At 41.5% G+C, this 21,299-nt stretch overlaps 1 protein-coding gene across 1 annotated transcript in view; it reads right to left on the bottom strand.

The window, feature by feature from the left end:
• Positions 1 to 21,299, bottom strand: part of SH3GL2 (SH3 domain containing GRB2 like 2, endophilin A1) — a 205,701-nt gene that overhangs the window by 2,970 nt on the left and 181,432 nt on the right. Inside the window, exons 4-8 of the mRNA XM_034663957.1 lie at positions 7,695 to 7,838; positions 6,678 to 6,811; positions 4,472 to 4,630; positions 2,428 to 2,531; positions 695 to 825 (exon numbers count right to left, since the gene is read on the bottom strand). Coding sequence (XP_034519848.1) covers positions 695 to 825; positions 2,428 to 2,531; positions 4,472 to 4,630; positions 6,678 to 6,811; positions 7,695 to 7,838 — 672 coding nt within the window. The remainder of the gene's footprint in view (positions 1 to 694; positions 826 to 2,427; positions 2,532 to 4,471; positions 4,631 to 6,677; positions 6,812 to 7,694; positions 7,839 to 21,299) is intronic.

Here is a 21,299-nt window from a genome sequence, read left to right as displayed (position 1 = left end):
GAGCAATGGTGCCAACTGAAAGGACACGTTATTGGGTACATATCAATATTCTTGATAGAAGAGAAATTTCAGCTTTTACTATACCAACCTCAGTTACCAGGGAATAATGAGTTGGTTGAAGGTGGAAGAAAGAGGGAAAGCTAGCTGCTGTTGAGATTCGAATTACATTGATCTACAAACACATTCACCCATATGCTCCGGTGACTTAAGAACTCCAGCCGGACATGCTGCTGGAGCTGCTGTCTGTGGGTTATATGTGAGTGTCTGTGCGTGCCCTGCCAGGGCGTTCACCCGCATGCGTGCTGGAACACAGAAGGGAAAAACAGGAAAGAAAGATGGCGCTCCCGGCACCAAACTGACACGTTATGGTGACTTAACACCACAAAGGAAGGACAAAGTCAAATGTGTCACTTAGGAGATTACTAATATGTGCTGATGATGGAGAGTGGGAGAAAAAGGGACATACAAAGGAAGTTTTCTAGAGGAGAGAAGAGGGAAAAGGAGGGAAAGAAATGATCAATGAGAAAGGAAGTGTTTTAAAAGAGTTTCTACCTGACAAAACCATCCTGTAAGAAATGTATCACGGTAGAGTTCTTGTGCAGCCAGACTGGGTTGCGCCTCGAATTTCTGAGGAAGTGTCAACAGGGTGTGTCCAAGGCCTGTGTCATGGCGGTCTGCGGTCTCAGCTCCTTACCTGCAGGTTTGGGTGTGCCCGTGTGGGAGAGGCCCCCGTTGGGCTGAGTACTGTCTCCAGTTGTAAACTCCAGGCTCATTCGTGGTTTAGGCTGATATTCCCTTCTAGGCTGAGATGAAGCTTGTCTTATTCTGCATTAAAAAGAAAAAGGAGGGGGAATAAGAATATGGAGCCAATTAAGCAAAAAGAAAAGCGGTAACATCCAGAAAGGCTACTAACACAGAGCAGGGGAAATCTCAAAAAAAAACCTCTGCAGGCTTCTTCTCTGTGTATGTCTCTGCTTTCCGAGATGTCCTTCTGTGGTCCCACCCTCACCATCTTCGGCCTGTCTCTCAATCCCTCACTTCCTCCCTCATTTATTCAGAGCTCACTTTGCAAATGCGCACTCTGGTAGGTGCTGGGAACACAAAGCTGAATAGGACACAGTTCTTGCCCTCAAGCAGCTGATGGTCAGTAAAGGAGACAGAACGTAAACCCCTGAGGACCAGAAACGGTGGTGAGTGTTGTTATGGAAAGACACAGAATGCTACAGGAACACGGGGGTGGGAGCAGGCAGGAGTCTACCTGTCCACGGGAAAGCTTATGCAAGGAGAGAAAACACAGCTAAGAGTCATTTCCAGATGAACAGTCCTTTCCAGAAGAAAGAATTTAAGAGTTTGAGAAGGTCTGGAAGGAGAAAATACTGTGTGCCCTGAGACCAGTGAGCGGTTTGAGACACAAGAAGCGGGAAAGAAATGAGGGAAGACAAGAGGAGAGTGGAAAGGTATGGCCAATTAATGTCTTCCCCCCATGCCTAAGTATCTTCCACAGTCTTAAGTGTTCATGAAGCAGCGTGTACAGCAGACGTGCAAGGGTGGGGAGAGTTTAAGGTATGGTGATTAGAGAACGGTACTGACTTTGAACATATATCAGAGGGGAAAAAAGGGAAAATGGCCCTTTGTGCTCAACAGATGTCACAAAGACACACAATATTTCTTAAATATGTTGAAGCACATGGTTTGAAATGTGTCTAGAGGCTCCAGAGTGTGACACATTCCCACAAGGGGGCACTGAGGAAAGACGGACAAAGTGACGTATGTGGCAGTGCACGGCCTCTGCCTCCAGCTGTCGGGCTGTGCCCTGCAACTCCAGGGAGACCTGGCCACAAAGAAAATGACCTCTGTCCAGCAGTGAGGTACACCCAAGGAGGAGGAACAGGCATACAGAAGCTGTCTCTCTGACGGCGGAGGACTTGCTCATCATTCAGAGAAATGCTGTGACAAGATACAGGCTTTCAGGTAGGTTCTGCTTGCCCAGCAAACCCCCATTGCACCACTGTGTGAGCCGGGGTGAGTTACTTTATCTGCCTGGGCTTTCCGCCTGTAGGTGAGGCTGAGCAAACGTAGGCTACAGGGCTGGCAGCAGAATGATGATGATATGGCTTCAGTACCCACACAGAACACCCGCTCAGCAAACCACAGCCGTTATCCTTGGTGGCATCCTGGTTTCCCATCTGTGGCAGCCAACATACAACCCAAGTACTGACCTCTCATCAACACAAGATTAGAGTCCACGGAACAAAGGAAGACAAACACAAGACACAAGAAAATCAAAACGAACAATCCACACGGTGCCTAGGTAAGATCGGCAGGAATTTTGGCAGTTTTTCTTTGAATGTATTCTATTATTCGATTTCTTTACCCATCCTTTCAGGGAAGAAAATGGGAAGATAAAACTCAGGAACTGTGAGATACCTTTCTTCCAGTCTGACGGTGACTTGCTGCAGGATCTGGACGGCCTGCTTGTGGTACTCCAGCTGGGCCTGGACGAGCGCAGACAGCTGGCTCACCTGTTCGATCTGCAGGCCAATGGGGGGGATCACACCTCAGTTACCAGATCACCGTCCCTAAACGACTCCTACTACCCCGGCACATATGACAGAGCTGCCCCTGACACACAGCCCAGTGTTTGGAGATTCTGTAGGTCCCATACCAGTTAAGGATAAAAGCATCTGTACACTTGGAAATGCCAGTACCATGAGGAGAAGCCACATTATCAGGAATCCTTCTAAAGATCTCACACTTCTCACTGAACCGTCTCATTCTTAGCTACCAAATTTCAGGTAGGATTTGGCTATTGATTTCTTATAGGAAAAAGGGACATTGACCAAAGGAGTCTTTGCTCCCCATGTTTTCCATGCTGTTAATACATTCGTGTTAATAAAAATGTGAATATTGATTTTTCACATGAGGCAGCATAGAAGCAGGCTGGTAGGATGGAAAATCTTTTGTCATCTCTCAGTTTCATCTGTAACGTAAAGCGGTTGGGTCAAGTGACATCTTGGGTTCATTTCAGCCCTAGTATTCTAGACATCCTTAGGTACTCTTCAGTTTGTGTCTTGGGTTGTGATCTCGCTGAATATTGTCCTCCAAGTCAGCAAAGGCGTCCCAGGAGTTTTGGGGATGGAATGGGGCCCTGGGTGCAGGGACGGAGCACTGTGATTCAGGTCACCCCCGTGCCTACAGCATTCCTCTTCAGTAGGCAGGTGGGACACCAGCTGTTCTACAGAAACACCAACCTACACTGTCTCTGGGTGGTGGGAAAGTCCAGATATGTTCCACACGCCTCCCCTGTCACCAGTCAGGGCAAAGCAGTTAAGTCATAAGCATGTAAAGGCTCTGTAAACACCTTGGAAGAAGTTGGTAAGCAACTGATAGGGCCAGAGGTGGGAGTGAGCAAGAACTTGAAAACTGGTTAGCAGGCTTTTTATTACATGAGTGCTCAGAAGTCCTCATGACTACAAGGCTGAAAGAACTCTACAGAATATAACTTCTAAAGTCATGACTAATAATTTAGCACACTGGGCGTGGTGCCTGGGTGGCTCAGTCAGTTAAGCATCTGGCTCTTGATTTCTGGCTCATGTCATGCTCTCAGGATCATGAAATGCAGTCTCATGTTGGGCTCCACACCGGGCATAGAGCCTACTTAAGATTCTTTCTTTTTCCCTCTCCTCCTCTCCCTCTTCTCTCTCCCCCTCTCTAAAATTAATAATAATAATAATTTGGTGCACTGGAAATGTAAAAGCAGTTTTTAAACTACATTACCCCAAATACAGTATCTATGCTACAATCATCAATCTCAATTGAAATTAGTTCTTGAAAGAAAATATCACCTTTACTTCAAAATATAGAACATCTTAACCTATACTGAACCCTCAATTCTAAATGCATTTTAGGTGATATTCTTTTATAATATTAAGTCAATCTGCCCTATATTTTTTTAAAAGATTTTATTTATTTATTTGACAGAGATAGAGACAGCCAGCGAGAGAGGGAACACAAAGCAGAGGGAGTGGGAGAGGAAGAAGCAGGCTCACAGCAGAGGAGCCTGACGTGGGGCTCGATCCCATAACACCGGGATCACGCCCTGAGCCGAAGGCAGACGCTTAACTGCTGTGCCACCCAGGCGCCCCATGCCCTATATTTTGACAAAGTATTTCAAGCTACTGGACTTCTACATGGACCATCAGAAACATTCTTCATCTTCTCACTATTAGTCATTCTTTAAGATTATTAAGACAAATATCTCACTAAATTAAACCATGGAAATACAGGAAAAAAAACCTTACCATTTCTTGATCTACTTTATTATTTCAAATTATTTAAAAAAATAACTATCTACCAAAGTTCTTACCACATAGTAGAGTTAGATATGAAGATTTTAAATTAAACAACCCTTTAATATAATCTTAAACCTCAATGACAAGATTAAATTGGAAACCACAGAAGAGGCACTCACATCCATCTCCAAGAGATTGAACATGCTTGACTCAGCAATTTCTTTAGATTCATCGAATTTCTCCAGAGCTTGACGGAGCTCTTCATCTGGAATCTTGCCTTGTCGTTTCTTCTTATAATCAAAGTCCAGGCGTCGACCCTCCAACTTCTTAAGATGATGCTGAAAAAGTCAAGGGCAGGAATATGCTTTGAAAGCGTTCGTGGAAAAGGCCTACTTATAGCTCACTTCTCCGTCATGCCTATTTAGCTTCCAAAATAAGACAGGCTAAGTTCTAAAATATCACATCACCAAAAGAATAAAAAACTCTGCATCATTGGGGCAAATGCTTCCAAAGGCTAAATGTGGAGAAGCATCTCTAAAAATAATTAAGAGCAAGAAAGAAATTTTGGGAATTACCAGTGCCCTTTATTTTCTGCCTTTGCTGGGCCAAAGCCAAGCTGGAATATGTCTTTCTGTCCCGTTACAGAACTGGGAATGTGTGCATATGGCCACCCACATGGAAAGCACTGCTACATAAAACCCACAAATTCCCATCTTTAAAAGAAATGGTGTCTCATGAGAAAGTAGGGGAAAAACACTTTCCTTGAAAAGAAGTGGGAAAGACTGGCATTCTCGCTTTTTGAGTCCTAGCACACTAATGCTAGAAAGGGCTTATCTTTGAGGAAACCAGTCTGTGAGAATCACTTAAGTTGCAGAAATATGGATTACTGATCACCTGCATTAAAATATCCAGGGCCAAGGTCCAGGAATTGGTATCTTTTTTTTTCTTTCTTTTTTTTAAAGATTGATTTGTCAGAGAGAGAAAGCACAAGCAGGTGGAGTGGCAGATAGAGGGAGAGGGTGAAGCAGGCTCCCCGCAGAGCAGGGAGCCCAATGTGGGCTTGATCCCAGGGTCCTGAGATCATGACCTGAGCCGAAGGCAGACACTTAACCGACTGAGCCACCCAGGCGCCCGCAGGAATCTATATCGTTAACACTTACCCTTGTTGATTGACACAGCTTTCCGGGTACCACTGATAAGTTTAAGTTTCCCATTTGGTAGATGATGAAACTCAGTGGAAAAAGTCTAACTCAGAAGGGATGCTAGATGGGGTGTAATGCCCCACAGTGTTTTCAATCCCTCCTTGCATCCTCCCCACTGCCTGACCACCCAGCCTCTGCCCAATCCTCTAGTGACAAAGTAGGAAAGTCATTTCCCAAAGCTAAAAATTATTATTTTTTATTCTAAGGGCTATGGTATTCCATTACTAATGGGTGGGAGAAAACACTAGATTTCCCTGATCCTGGGCATGTATTGAAACAAAGGGAGGGAGATGAAAACAGATTTGGGAGTAGTGAAGAAATGAGAAGAAAAAGAGGAAGAAAGTATCTTAGACCTTCCCTCCCACTGTACACCCTGCCTCCCATCCATGCCCCGATCCAGGCTAAATGTTTGTTCCTTTGGAAGGGATATTCTTATAACACATTTTAACTTATAGTCAACTGTAGGGTAGAGTATTAGAGTCAGGATTAATATTGTAGACTAAGAGTGAGTCTGCCTCTTACTACTCTAATCTTGAGCAAGTGACAGGAAGAAGGAGACTCAGGCTAGAATAAAGAGATTTAGGGGAGTACACGTTGTGGATGACTATGTTACAATGAAGTGAAATTTCAGAGAGGTTCCACTAATATTTGTCAAAGGAATGAATGAGAAAATACAACACTCCTAGTTGGAGGTAAAGCCAGTTGAATTTTATTTCTTTGGAAAAGCTCTACATGTTTTATAAAGAAGATGGTAATTCTCCCTCAGTCCTAACAACTGCTATGAAAATATGAAAACACCTGTTTATAGAGTGATAGTATAACAATTTACCTAAGCTAATAACTGATACAGCTAGCCTTTCAGAGGGTGAAATCAGCCCAGGAAGCCATAATTAATCAAACTGGGTAGTACCAGGGAAGGAGATTATTCTTCTGGAGAAAAAAAGGTTGATAACCTGAAAACTGAATGTGAATAAGTCAAGTGTAATATCCTAAGTGGCACAGTCATAATAGTGGGATACAGTATTGCATTTCTGGTTTCTCTCAATTTATCTTGCTGGGTTATTTTGTAATTCAAACCTCACCACACACGATAAGCTTAAAAAAAAAGTTTTCTGAGGGGAAAAAGGGCACCTACATCTGTACATCCAAACCACTCACTTCCCAAAGGACCAGTTGCAGATACCTGAATTTCTCTCAGATCTTTGTCATGAAGGTTCTGAAGGGGGTCAATGAAGTTCTGCTTCACTTCCATGTCCAGAGAGTCCTTCACCTCCGAGAGCTCCCGCATGGCCTCCCCCACCTCACCTAGTGCTGGGCCTGCAAGGGAAGAATGAGTCTCTTGTATGTTAAAGGACAAAGGTGAAATGTACATGCAGTAATCAGGCCACCACAGGTGAAAACCCAGGGACTACTGCCTGTCTTGTGAAGACAGCCAAGATGAAAGGAAATACATAATGCCTTCCAAAGAACAGTGTATTTTCTACCTAAGACGGTTCATACAGTATAACAGAGACAATGTTACCAAGGGGATGGTATCCCTTATTATGAAGAACATAAAATATCACTTGTCCTTTAAAAAGCAATTGGGGAAGCTCCCTGCCCTCCCTTGTCATTACTGGCTTTCTCCAGATGGGAACCCATTTAAGGCCAATGCATTTATCAAAAGCAAATACTAGGAACAGAGAGCAGGGTTCAAACAGGAAGGACAGTCACTAGCTGAGACCTCCCATCACAAAGGAGTGAAACAGAAGTGTTTTTTGTATGGTGACTGAGTGTCGGAGGAGAAAGAGGTGAAGGAATTCACCCAGGGCCATAGAATTGGGTACCATAGTCACAAGAGAAGAGACTGAAGAGAAAGCTCATGGGGCAGGGTGTTAAATCATGCTGACTATTCTCTCTGCCTCAATACTCAGTTATGCCGGACACACTGTACAGTAAGTTTCCAGGCATCTGGATATGTCCATCAGCTACTGTAAAGACTGGGATCTCACTGGGGAAAAAGAAAGTAAACAAAACTACAACAAATCACACTAAAAATGATAAAACAACTCTGAAGACAAACTTTTGGCCTGTGTCTCTAAGACATAAAACTGAGAACCAAAATATAAGACGGTTGGAATCATGTCCTGCAGAGTCTCTTACTGGCACGAAATCCCTGTGGACAAATGAAAGAACTGACATGCGAGAGAGCACTCATTACCGAAGTTGCAGTCGTCTCCAAGCTCTCTTCCGAACTTGAGCATGGCCTCCGCCAGCAGCGCTTCTGCCTGCGGATAGCCTGGCCCCTTCTCCTGGCCGCGGATTTTTGACATGGTGTTGATCATGCTGAGTTTAGCTCTGGAAGCTGGAGGCAGAGAGAACAATCACTTTCACGTTAGGCAATGTGACACAGTGGACACGGGGCTGGATGGAGAATCGGGCCCTAACTGGTCCAGAAACCAGCTCAGCGACGGACAATGACATCTTCTCATCCCAGCCTCAATGTCTTCATCTGTAGTATGTGCAGGGTGGCCCATGGACAGATATAAACAGACATTTTTTCTTTCATCACTGAACTTTCCCTTTCTCTCAGTATCTTATGAGGAACTTAACAGAAAAGGCAAAGCTCTTCTGGGGGGAGGTCCCACCCACTGTCACGTGCTCTTCCCCATGTTCCTGTGCACCCTTCCGATCCTTTCTTCATTGCAGTGGCCCCGGCAGTACCTCTGTGGAGCTGGGAGGCCCCACGGAAAGCATTTTCAAAACTCCTGAATTATGTATTCTCTAAGTTTTAGGATTCCAGCTTTATGTTTCAATTCTAGGAATCTATGGACAGAAGTAGGAAATTGTTAATTCTTGCAATGTGAGAGCCTTATGCCAAGTTTCACTTACATCCCTATTTTCAAAATCACTGCTCAACTAAGATTCTGATGGTAAACAGACCCATGAAGAACAGAAATATCATGTTCATGAAAAAGGCTTAATCACTTCCCTAGCACATAATGGCTTCTGAGAATTAGTTTTATGCCACAAAGACAGCACTTCGATTTCTTTTTTGCTTTTGTTTTGACAAAAGGAGATGCCTAGAAAGCAATTCCAGTTTTCATGGAAGAAAAAGCTCTGCTAGTAACACTCGGTGAAGGAGAATTTCCTGATGCTTGGGTTCTAGGCTTCCTCACGCTCATCATTAGAGCTGGGGCTGTACACATCAGCCTAGGGCTTGCCCAGGACCCCAACAGCACGGAAACCCTGCCAGAATCGCAGCCAAATGTACTTCCAGCACTCGGTGGCTAATAGTCAATCCTGAACATTTGTTTCAAATAGGCTTTTTTTTTTAAAGTTTTTATTTAAATTCCCATTAGTAACATCATGTTATATTAGTTTCAGGTGTACAATTTAGTGATTCAACTGTTCTCTATAACACCTGGTGCACATCACAATGGCACTCTTCAATCCCCATAACCTATCCCACCCATCCTCCTACCCAGCCCCCCAACCCCCCAACCCCCACCCTGGTCACCATAGTTTGTTCTCTAAAGTTAAGAGTCTGTTTCTTGGTTTGCCTCCCTCTTTTTTCCCCCTTTGCTCATTTGGGTTTTTTTCTTAAATTCCACATATGAGTGAAATCATATGGTATTTGTCTTCCTCTGACTTATTTTGCTTTGCATAACATTCTCTAGCTCTATCCATGTCATTGCAAATGGCAAGATTTCATTCTTTTATGGCTGAGTAATATTCCATTATACACACACACACACACACACACACACACACACACACACCTTCTTCTTTTTTCTTTTTCCTCAGATGTTGGGTTAAGGTTAGGGCCAGGGTGAGGCTATGCAACTGGAATCCTGCAGTTCAGGATTCTGCAGAGGGTTAGTGTTAGGGCTTAGGGGTTAGGGTTAGGGTTAGGGTACATGCCTAGTATCCTGCTGTTCAGAGACCTCTCAAGAGAATAAAACCCCAGATTTATGCTACGGTGAAAGTAGACATGGCAGCCATCCATCAAGCTGAGGCAAGGTGGGATTTGGGGCTCCAAATACTCTTTATTTTTTTAAAGTTTTATTCTAATTCCAATTATTTGACATACAGCGTATTATCAGTTTCAGGGGTACAGTGTAGTAATTTAACACTTCCATATGTCACAAATAGACTTTTATTTAAATTTGGGCTTCCAAGGTGGAAACTGGAGATGAGGAGAGTTATTGTGAGAGGGTCCCTCCGGGCCCTCCCATGCAGCTATGCTGCCTGCCTTTAGGAAGTTCACAGCGAACTAAGGGTGGCATCTATTTTTTAAAAAAGCAATTAGAATGAAGTGTATATACTTAATGCCATGCTGGGGGATTATAGCAAGTTACAGAAGGATAGCATCATCCCAGTCTGTGGGGGTGGGGCACTGCAAAGAAGGATACAGGAGGGAAGTGTCTTCAAGTTTAGAATCACATAGTGAGTAGCAGTTAGCTGGGCTAACAGCATATGCAAAGCCTGGTGGTAACTGAAAAAAATATATGTATAATTCACATTTTCTTTACTCTGCTTTTCAGAGAAAAGTGTATATAATACACATTAAATTTCAAAAATTGAAAATGCCATATGGTTGCACATCTTCAAGGGAACAATATTATTAGAGCATATTTTCAAAGCCTTTTCTAAAATAAGTCATATCGGAGATCCAGAAAAGACACAGTCCTTGTCTTCAGTGTGCTCACAGTAGAGTGAGGCGTCAGATAAATAGACCATGGCAACCAACACAAATGCAACGATGGCTAATTTGCACAAGATACTGGGGGATCATGGAGAAAACTAATAAAAGCACAAATAAAAGTGAAATAAGCAAATGCCAGACAGTAAGAATTACAGAATGACTAGAAGGAAAGAAGATAAATGGAGACCAAATAAGAATACTGAAAACACACATGGTGGTTAACCCCTTTCTATCCTGTTTTGACTATTTTACACTCTAAAGACTTAACTTCTTTTACAAAAGGTGGTATTGATTTGTGCTTATATCTTGGTTCTGTTAAAAGTCATCTTGTGGTAAGTAATTGCCAGAAGTCATTGAAAGGGTTGAATATACTGTGGCTGATTTTCAAAGTCATCATTTTCAATGTTGGTTAATTATAAAAAGCTTTATTCTTCTACTGATCATTTAAGAACATCTTGGATATGTTCTACATTTTCAAGAGAAGGAGAAAGAAAACCGTATCTATTCGTTTATCTATTTCCTCAAATCATCTGAAAAGTCTATTAATCCACATATTATTCTTCATCTTATGAAGAGGCTGGCTTTTAAATTCATTCACACACTCATTAAATATTTATCAAGAATCTTAGATTAGTAAAACTTCTGTGTTCTTAAAAGCAATCATCAGACCTCTGAATTCATCATCTTCAAATGTAACCTAATTGTTTTTAAATGATTTTTTTAAGCTGTATTTTAAGAAACAGAGAATAAGCCTGGGAAATAAAAATTTTAGACATTAGAATTCCTATAAAATGGTCTCTTTTCCTTCAAACTATTTTTTCCTTTCCACCGCTTTACTTTCTTCAGAAATCTTTACAATCTCTCAGGCGACACCCCTATCTTTACTGTCCCAGCTTCACTATCCTAGCTCAAGTCCCACCCATTGGGTTTACTGCTAAAACAGCTTCTCAATAGCAATCTCTCCCCTGGTCCATGAAAGCAGGATCCTGGTATACAACTGTGCATCTCCCACACAGGGTTAGCATAAAGCTGTACACACAGTGGGTATTCAACACATGTCCATTGAAGGGAGAATAAATGAATGAATAGATTAGATTATCTTGAAAACTAGTAGAACATCATGGCAATGGTTTCCCTAGTTGACTCTGCACATCCTTTGGCTGATGTGCCTAAGAGCCTTTTGAAGCATAGCAGAGAATGGGAATTAGAAAACGTGCTTCCTTTTGTTGAAAAATAAAAGATTTTTTTAGGAGAGAAGAGAAGATAACTGACCCTGCTTAGGGGGGATTCCATATTAAAAACAGGGCATTAGGGCCAGCCCACATAGTGAATTGTGAGATTCCAACGACCACTTCCCCGACTTGTCCCCTAGCGAACTGGCGGCCAGGTTAGTACCTTCTGGGTGGGGACTAGAAGATTCTTCTCTGAGGAATACAACCAACCGAGAAGAGACCTAAAGACACTGACAGCTGTAAGCACCCAATACAACTCCAGGTTGATCACCCTAGAAAGAACCCATTACAGTTTTTAAGCCTCCACTGACAACCACACAGCTTTACTGCCCTACACCTAAGTGGAAAAAGACAGACACTGTCACTAGATTTTGAAAAAGGCTTCTAACTTAACAGAGTTAAAACAAATAAGGCAATTATAGAAAACAAACAATTCAGGGAGGAAAAAATAACTATCATTAATGTTCTCAGGTGTCTAAGATACTTTACCCGTGAAATAAAAAAAGAAACAGAGACGAACTCTTAGAAATTAATATAATTTAACTGTATATATGAATTAAATTAAAATACAAAATTAAAAAATCATGAGAAGCACAGAGTTGAAGCAGATCTCCCCAAAAAGAGGACAAAATTTTAAAAAAGAGATAGAAAATCAGAAGAAAGCATAAAATCAAGATTAGTCCAGAGGCCTGGTGGCTGAATAATGAAAGTTCCAAAAAGAAAGCACATAGAAGGGGAAGAAATTCTTTTTAAAAGTTAATTTCTCAGAGCTGATGAATGTATGTTTCCAAATTGAAAGGGTCCACTGAATGCCCAGCACAATGGCTAAATGGGTCCACAGGAGGACCATTAATACGAAATTTCACTGGGAACAAAGTGCCTAAAACATTTCACAAAGGAAAAAAGAGGTTATATACAAATATCAAGAATTAGAAGGTCATTGAACATGAAATATCATGAACATGAGAAATTTCCTCAGAAAACAATGGAGCAATGACTCCAAATTTCTTAGAGGAAATAATATGCCATTGTATATTCACATTACCAATGAGGCATGAAGGTAGAATGACGACTTTTGCAAACACACAAGGAAGGTTTCTTTTTTTTTTTTAATTTTATTTTATTATATTATGTTAATCACCATACAGTACATCCCCAGATTCTGATGTAAAGTTTGGATGCTTCATTAGTTGCGTATAACACCCAGTGCACCATGCAATACGTGCCCTCCTTACTACCCATCACCAGTCTATCCCCTTCCCCCACCCCCTCCCCTCTGAAGTCTTCAGTTTGTTTCTCATTCCATAGTCTCTCATGTTTCATTCCCCCTTCTGATTACCCCCCTTTTCTTTATCCCTTTCTTCCCCTACCGATCCTACAAGGAAGGTTTCTGTTCATTTTTCTTCCCAAGCTAATGGAAGGGGCATTCTACCAAAATGAAGGTATAAATCAAGAAAAGGGATAGGTATAGGATCTAAAAAAAGAGGTCCAATGTAAGGAAAGATGTAAAAATGATGACAAAAGGAGATCTTAAGATGGTCATTGTGCAACACACAGAGGGGCAACTGTACAGCTACAGTTGATACTGCACATGGAAACCAGGTATGTGTAGCATAGGAAGCCATGAATACAAAGGAGCTATGGTCTCACCATGATCCCCCATGAGATCAAGTTACAGTTATCAACCACTATACTTGGCTTTATAATGCACCCTTCCTTGGCTTCCGCTCTAACCCACCTCCCTTGATGTCTCCTGAAGTTACCACCCAAATCAACCATTTGTATTCAAATCCTTGCCTCATGGATTCCTTCTGGGGAAACTCAAACTAAGACAACAAGCAATATGGAATGCAGCATCAGATATCTCAAAGAAAATGAACACCTGACATGTTTCAGTGTAATGAGAAAAAATTCATGTGCGTGGCAGAGGGTTTGGGAAAGAATTAATGAATGGTACACAAAAAGTGAAGAAAATAAAAAATAGGGGCACCTGGGTGGCTCAGTTGGTTAGCTGTCTGCCTTTGGCTCAGGTCATGATCTCGGGGTCCTGGGATAGAGCCCCATGTGGGCTCCCTGCTCAGCAGGGAGTCTATTTCTCCCTCTGCTTCTCCCCCTACTCGAGCTCTCCTCCTGTCTGTTTCTGTCTCTCTCTCAAATAAATAAAATCTTTAAAAAAAAGAAAATGAAAAATAAAACAATTTTTAACTCCAGGAAAAACAAAAACGTTGTACAAGAAAGGAAATATAATCACATTACATGTCTCAGCTCTATACAAGTTTACAAGGGCATAAAATGTAAATACTGAATGCTAATCTAACAAAAATTATGCCATAAACATACTGGTAATAAGGAAGGGAAAGGATGCGGGAGAATGGGAAGATAAGAAAAGAGCAAACAATTCTCATCTTCCAAATTGGGAATCAATCAGAAAACACTTAAAACTGGAAAACCAAGCAGGGAGCAACATAAGCATGTTGTTTCAAAATTAGAAGAAAAACCAAAGGAAGAGCCAAAAGCATCTTGAAACTGTTGTTTCTGGGAATTGGGGGAAAGAATGCAACTCCAAGTGCACTGCTGTTTTTTGTAAAAAGCTTTATAAAATTCTTTGATTTTGTATAATATGCACATGTATTACTTCCCTTATAAAACAACTAAATTTTAAAATACTTCCCACTTCCTTTTCTCTTACGAGACTTAATTTAGCAGCTGACCTGGATAAGCAATACTCATGGTATCCTGACAATCTGGGCACTGTTCTAACCTCAAGGATCTTTCAACCAAAAAGTTTTATACCTTGGGGCGCCTGAGTGGCTCAGTTGTTAAGCGTCTGCATTTGGCTCAGGGCGTGATCCCGGCGTTATGGGATCGAGCCCCACATCAGGCTCCTCTGCTGTGGGCCTGCTTCTTCCTCTCCCACTCCCCCTGCTTGTGTTCCCTCTCTATCTGGCTGTCTCTCTCTCTCTGTCAAATAAATAAATGAAATCTTTAAAAAAAAGGTTTTATACCTTAACTGGTTTAAGGAGAACTGGCCAGGAAAAGAAAATATACAGATTAACAAGTAAAATGCTAAGAGAAAATCATTAAAGAAAAGGGTTTGATGAGTCCACAGCCAGTTGATTTCTGGAAGCGAATGTATCTAGTCAACTTTAAACAGCAAGAAGTGAAATTAGGATGACCATAAAAGGCTGTTCTTTTCCCAAAAAAAGGGGGTCCCACTGTTTTGTGCTCCATAAAAAGGCAGTTTATATTTGGCCTAGGGTGGTAACCACTGTGAAATCTCAGGAAACTCACTACCTTCTACTTCTTGGTTTTTAAAATTTTTATTTCTTAATCCAAATGAACAAACAAGAAAGACACTAGGTCTTGTCTTTCACAGAAATCAGCATAGTGCATTAAATAAATGTTGGCTTTGGTTCAGACAAACATAGGTAAAAATCCAGGCTCAAAATCTTGCTGGCTAGTATATTCCTGAAAAATAATCTTTCATAAGGTTGTTATCTGTATTCAGTGATAAACAGCAAAAAGAGTAACTAGCCTAGACACACAACAGGCACTGGAGACAGGGGAAAGCACGCCTTTATTCCCCCTTCCAGGTTCTCTTTTCTGAGTGTGGGTGCTGGAGTGCTCTACTGCCCTCTTGACTGTATGGGGAATTCATTTCCCAGAATCCCTTCCCCACATGCTTCACAGTTAGAATTGGTAGAAGGAGAGGCCTTGCAAGACTTGGGATGTGAAGGGGAAGCAGTAGTCATAACATTCTGGAGGCTGTCACAGTATACAGGAGGGAACAAACTGGTGCAGAGCTACACATGGGTTCCACCTTGTTCTCCCTCTTTCCTATTGTGTCCACCTCTTCTCGAATGCTAATTCTGCTCCTCAACAGTGACCCCAGGACCATCAAAGTTGTTTGTTGCAAATGCAGAGGCAGTAACCTTGAAGAGCCAAAACCTTCTGCTGCCTTCCATAGCTTTTACAGCTCTGCATTAGCAACTGGACTGGCCCACCTTTCAGATTCCCTTCTAAGTTCATTCACCTGGGTCAGGGCTGGTCAGTGATCTTTCTCTGGCCCTTTAACTCTACTTTTTTGGCCTTTATTTACCCAGATCTTCCCATAACTGTACAAGCTTTAACTCCTATAGTAAATCTCTTATTCCATGATATCCACAATGACTTTACTTTCCTGATTTGAACCCTGAATCATACAATGTGTGATTGTCTCATATCTCAACTCAAAAAAATCATGATCTGTCCTGGACAGAAGCCTGTCAATAAAACTGGCTATAAATATTTCAATTCTGTAAAACTGTGTTTTCAGAATCAGACATAAAAGAGAATAACTAGGTAGGGGTTAGCTGCTAATTGTGGAAAGAACACCAGAGAGGGTGCTACCCCAAGCAATCTACATTTTCAATGCCATCCTGATCAAAATACCAATGACATTTTTCAAAGAGCTGGAACAAACAATCCTAAAATTTGTGTGGAACCAGAAAAGACCCCAAATCGCCAACGAAAATGCTGAAAAAGAAAAACAAAGCTGGAGGCATCACATTGCCGGATTTCAAGCTATTCTACAAGCTGTGATCACCAAGACAGCATGGTACTGGCACAAAAACAGACACATAGACCAATGGAACAGAATAGAGAACCCAGAAATGGACCCTCAGCTCTATGGGCAACTAATCTTTGACAAAGCAGGAAAAAACATCCGGTGGAAAAAAGACAGTCTCTTCAATAAATGGTGCTGGGAAAATTGGACAGCTATATGCAAAAGAATGAAACTTGACCACTCTCTCACACCATACACAAATATAAACTCCAAATGGATAAAAGACCCCGATGTGAGACAGGAATCCACCAAAATCATAGAGGAGAACATAGGCAGCAACCTCTTTGACATCAGCGACAGCAACTTCTTTCATGACACATCTCCAAAGGCAAGAGAAACAAAAGAAAAAATGAACTTGTGGGACTTCATCAAGATAAAAAGCTTCTGCACAGCCAAGGAAACAGTCAAAAAAAAAAAAAAAACTAAGAGGCAGCCCACGGAATAGGAGAAGATATTTGCAAATGACACTACAGATAAAAGACTGGTATCCAAGATGTATAAAGAACTTCTCAAACTCAATACATGAGAAACAAATAATCAAATCAAAAAATGGGCAGAAGATATGAACACTTTTCCAATGAAGACAAACAAATGGCTAACAGACACATGAAAAAATGTTTAACATCATTAGCCATCAGGGAAATTCAAATCAAAACCACACTGAGATACCACCTTACACCAGTTAGAATGGCAAAAATGGACAAGGCAGGAAACAACAAATGTTGGAGAGGATGTGGTGAAAAGGGATCCCTCTTACACTGTTGGTGGGAATGCAAGTTGGTACAGTCACTTTGGAAAACAGTGTGGAGGTCCCTCAACAAGTTAAAAATAGAGCTACCCTATGACCCAGTAATTGCACTACTGGGTATTTACCCCAAAGATACAGATGTAATGAAGAGAAGGGCCATATGTACCCCAATGTTCATAGCAGCATTGTCCACAATAGCTAAATTGTGGAAGGAGCCGAGTTGCCCTTCAACAGATGAATGGATTAAGAAGATGTGGTCCATATATACAATGGAATAGTAGCCATCAGAAAGAACGATTACCCAACATTTGCAGCAACATGGACTGTACTGGAGGAGATTATGCTAAGTGAAATAAGTCAAGCAGAGAAAGACAATTATCATATGGTTTCACTCATTTATGGAACATAAGAAATAGCAGGGAGANGGGTATTTACCCCAAAGATACAGATGTAATGAAGAGAAGGGCCATATGTACCCCAATGTTCATAGCAGCATTGTCCACAATAGCTAAATTGTGGAAGGAGCCGAGTTGCCCTTCAACAGATGAATGGATTAAGAAGATGTGGTCCATATATACAATGGAATAGTAGCCATCAGAAAGAACGATTACCCAACATTTGCAGCAACATGGACTGTACTGGAGGAGATTATGCTAAGTGAAATAAGTCAAGCAGAGAAAGACAATTATCATATGGTTTCACTCATTTATGGAACATAAGAAATAGCAGGGAGATTGGTAGGAGAAGGAGGGGAAGAATGAAGTGGGGTAAAAAGAAGGGGGAATGAACCACGAGAGACTATGGACTGGGAAACAAACTGAGGGTTTCAGAAGGGATGGGGATGGGAGATCAGGATAGGCCAGTGATGGGTATTAAGGAGGGCACGTATTGCATGGAGCACTGGGTGTTATACGCAAACAATGAATCATGGAACACTACATCAAAAACTAAGGATGGACTGTATGGTGACTAACATAACATAATAAAAAATTAAAAAAAGAAAAAGAACACCAGAGAGGGGAGCCAATTTAACAAAGTAGGATTAAGACAAGGACTTTGGAGTCAGACTGAGTACAAATTCTGGCTCTGTTTCATGTTGGGCAATTTTGGCCCTCAGCTTCCTTATCTGTAAAATGGTACCTCCCCCCTCACTGGGTTAAGCTGATGTAAGGATTAAGTGATATAATGTATGTCACAATGCTGGCACAAGATAAACATTCAATAAATATTAGCTATTTCTATGAGTGCCACATATGCCCAGAAGTTTGCTGTGTGACTCTGTTATGAATTACCTGAGTCTCAGGTTCATTCATAAAAAGTTGGGGGGAAAAAAAAAAGAGGAAACAGATATCTTACAAACTCTTCCAAGTTCCTATACTTAAGGTGATTCTTATTAGATAGAAAACTGAGCTCAGGGAAAGCATACCCCGGCCTTCAGACATAGAAAACTTTTTTTTTTTTTAAAGATTTTATTTATTTGACAGAGATAGAGACAACCAGCGAGAGAGGGAACACAAGCAGGGGGAGTGGGAGAGGAAGAAGCAGGCTCCCAATGGAGGAGCCTGATGTGGGGCTCGATCCCAGGACTCTGGGATCAGGCCCTGAGCCGAAGGCAGACGCTTAACCGCTGTGCCACCCAGGCGCCCCCAGACATAGAAAACTTCTGGCAGTTTCTTCAAGTTACTAGATCTGTTCCTCTTCCTGGAATGGACTTCCCTCTCTTGGTCCACCTGCCCAACATAATACCAAGCACCCCTCCCCCAATTTTTTTTTAGAGTCTTTCTCAATCACCCTTTACCTGTACTGCCTCCAAGTATAAGTGACCCCTTCCCTTATTTTATATCTCTACTGTGCCCTGTTTATACATTGATATCTCATGACACTTTCTTTGCTGCATGTCTGTTTCTTGATTACATGTCCTACTGAATTCTAGCATATGGCTGAACATACAGCTTGTGCTTACTTACTAACTGTAGGCCCAATGTCTTTATTTAAAAGTTTTGATTTTTTTAATTCAATTCTTTTGCATATGCTATTTTTTCTAATCCTAGGAAAGACTTCCCTATTTAAAGGCACCACAACCGCCCAGTGTGCTCTGAAATGGAGCTAGAGCCTGCTGATAAGATCTAATTACATGCTAACGTTGTGATCTAGCAGGATGATTTGGGAGAGCAAGCCATGCTGATGGTAATCTGGCTGGCATTCCCCTTACACAGACTAGATTTTAAGATTTCTGAGGCTGCCAAGGCTTTTCATTTCTTTTGCTTCCATTTCTTAAAGTGCAGAAGGGTGGAATCCTACTTCCCATTTACTCTCATTGCTGCTGGCTTTTAGGTAGCAATTCATCTCTAAATTATGTCATGAAAAACTGGTTTATGTGAAAATGACAAGAAACTGATCACACAATCTCCCAGAATCAGAATATGGGCTCTCTTTACCCTGACAAAAGAGCACTTCTAAGCTAAACTATACACTCTAGTTAAGGGGATATAAAAGGTTAATTTAGTAAAAGTCAATACATAGGTTACACCAGAAACAATTATATATTCCCTGATACAGAAAAGTTCTGGATTTGCACTGCCTAACTGAAATAGTATTTACCAAAAATCTATTAAACATCTTCTATGATAAAAATGAACATAACAAGTGTTTATTAAGCACCTATTATGTGAAAGGGACTACGCTAGGGAGACTCTAAGAGAAGCCAGGTGCAGCCTCTGCCCTCAATGAGCTTCCTGTCTATTTGAATAGTCAGAGAGCACTCTGCTCACCACGACATGAAGCAGACTGGGGCCATACTGTGGGTACAGTCCTAATGTATTCACATCACAGAGTAGAGCAGCGAATTCCATCTAGAATAGTAAGGCTAGGAAGGCTCATGAAACTGGTGACGCCTGAGCTGGGCTTTCTCAAAAAGTAAGCTGTACAGGCAGAGTGGTGGGAAAGGCCATTCTAGCCCCCTGGAGACTATGAGCAAAGGCATGTGAAAGTAGCTGGTGTATCTGAAAACTTCAGAAAGTCTGTGGCTTAGGTGAAGAGGCCACAAAGTTGGAACCAGATGCTGAAGGCCCTGAGTTTTATGCTAAGGAACTTGGATTTTATTTTGTAGACAATGATTCCTGTGAGAGGTTTCTGACAGTTATTTCAGATATAGACCTTTAAAAGAGCTTCAATTCAGATTAAATCAGATTTTGGTTTGGGGAAAAAAAAAATTTAACATCAATTAGGGACAGTAGGGAAGTGGGAAGGAGGTCTTCCCAATGTCAAAGAAATTACTGCCTATGCTATGTTTTATGGTTTCAGGCCTCACATTTAGGTCTTTAATCTATTTCGAGTTTATTTTTGTGTATGATGTAAGAAAGTGGTCCAGTTTCATTCTTTTGCAATTGGCTGTCCCATTTTCCCAGCACCAGTTGTTGAAGAGACCATCTTTTTCCCGTTGAATATTCTTGCCTCATTTGTCATAGATTAATTGAACATATAGGTGTGGGTTTATTCCTGTTCCATTGATTTATATGTTTTAGAAAACATTTTAAAACCAGATTTGAAGACTCCAACTCTATCTTACTGATTTAGAATATCTAGGAGGTCAGACTATAAAACATGTCCCTAAAGGTATTCTGGAGATATGAACAAGCACACTTGGGCAATGGAGTTCCACCTCTTGTTGGACTGGACAATCAGTTAGCTGAGTCACTAGGCTTATGATTCTTGAATTTCTCTCTCCAGCCCAGACCTTTCCACTGTGTTACGGACTCATATGTTCTAGTATCTACTTAACTTCATGAGGGTGTTTACACATTTCAAATTTATGCTCAACTCTATGCTAAATTTCAAATGCTTGAGCTAAACTCTACAGCATTCCCTGTATTCATGAATCTAATTCTACCCATTCTTCTACTTGCTCAGGCCCAACTTATAGTCATCTTTGATGTCTCTCTGTCTCATAACTCACTTCTTTTTTTTTTTTTAAAGATTTTTATTTATTTATTCGACAGAGAGACAGCAAGCGAGAGAGGGAACACAAGCAGGGGGAGTGGGAGAGGAAGAAGCAGGCTCCTAGCAGAGGAGCCTGACGTGGCTCGATCCCATAACGCCGGGATCACGCCCTGAGCCGAAGGCAGACGCCCAACCGCTGTGCCACCCAGGCGCCCCTCATACCTCACTTCTAATATGCCGGTAAATTCTGTCAGCTCTGCATTTGAAACATATCCAGAATCAGAGCACTTGTCACTCTGGTCAGAGCCCCCATCATATCTCACTTGGGTTATTAAAAGAGGCTCCTACTGGTCTCCCTGCTTTCACTCTTGCCCCCTATAATCTATTCTATGTATGAATCCCTTTCAGTGTAAATCAGATCAGGTCACTCTTCTCAAAACTCTTCAATGGGTTCCCCTGAGACACATAATTAAAAAATTATTTTCCTCTTCTATAGGCTGGAGAAAATCAAAGCTACCTTGCTGGATTATTGTAAGGATGAGAAATTATGTTCTTAAAGTATGTGGCACTGTGCTTGGCATTTGAGGAAATGC

The sequence above is a fragment of the Ailuropoda melanoleuca genome, chromosome 7 (genome assembly GCF_002007445.2).
Source record: "Ailuropoda melanoleuca isolate Jingjing chromosome 7, ASM200744v2, whole genome shotgun sequence".
Lineage (NCBI taxonomy): Eukaryota > Metazoa > Chordata > Mammalia > Carnivora > Ursidae > Ailuropoda > Ailuropoda melanoleuca.
The sequence above is the reverse complement of the archived record's forward strand: the minus strand, read 5'-3'. Positions and strand labels throughout refer to the sequence as shown.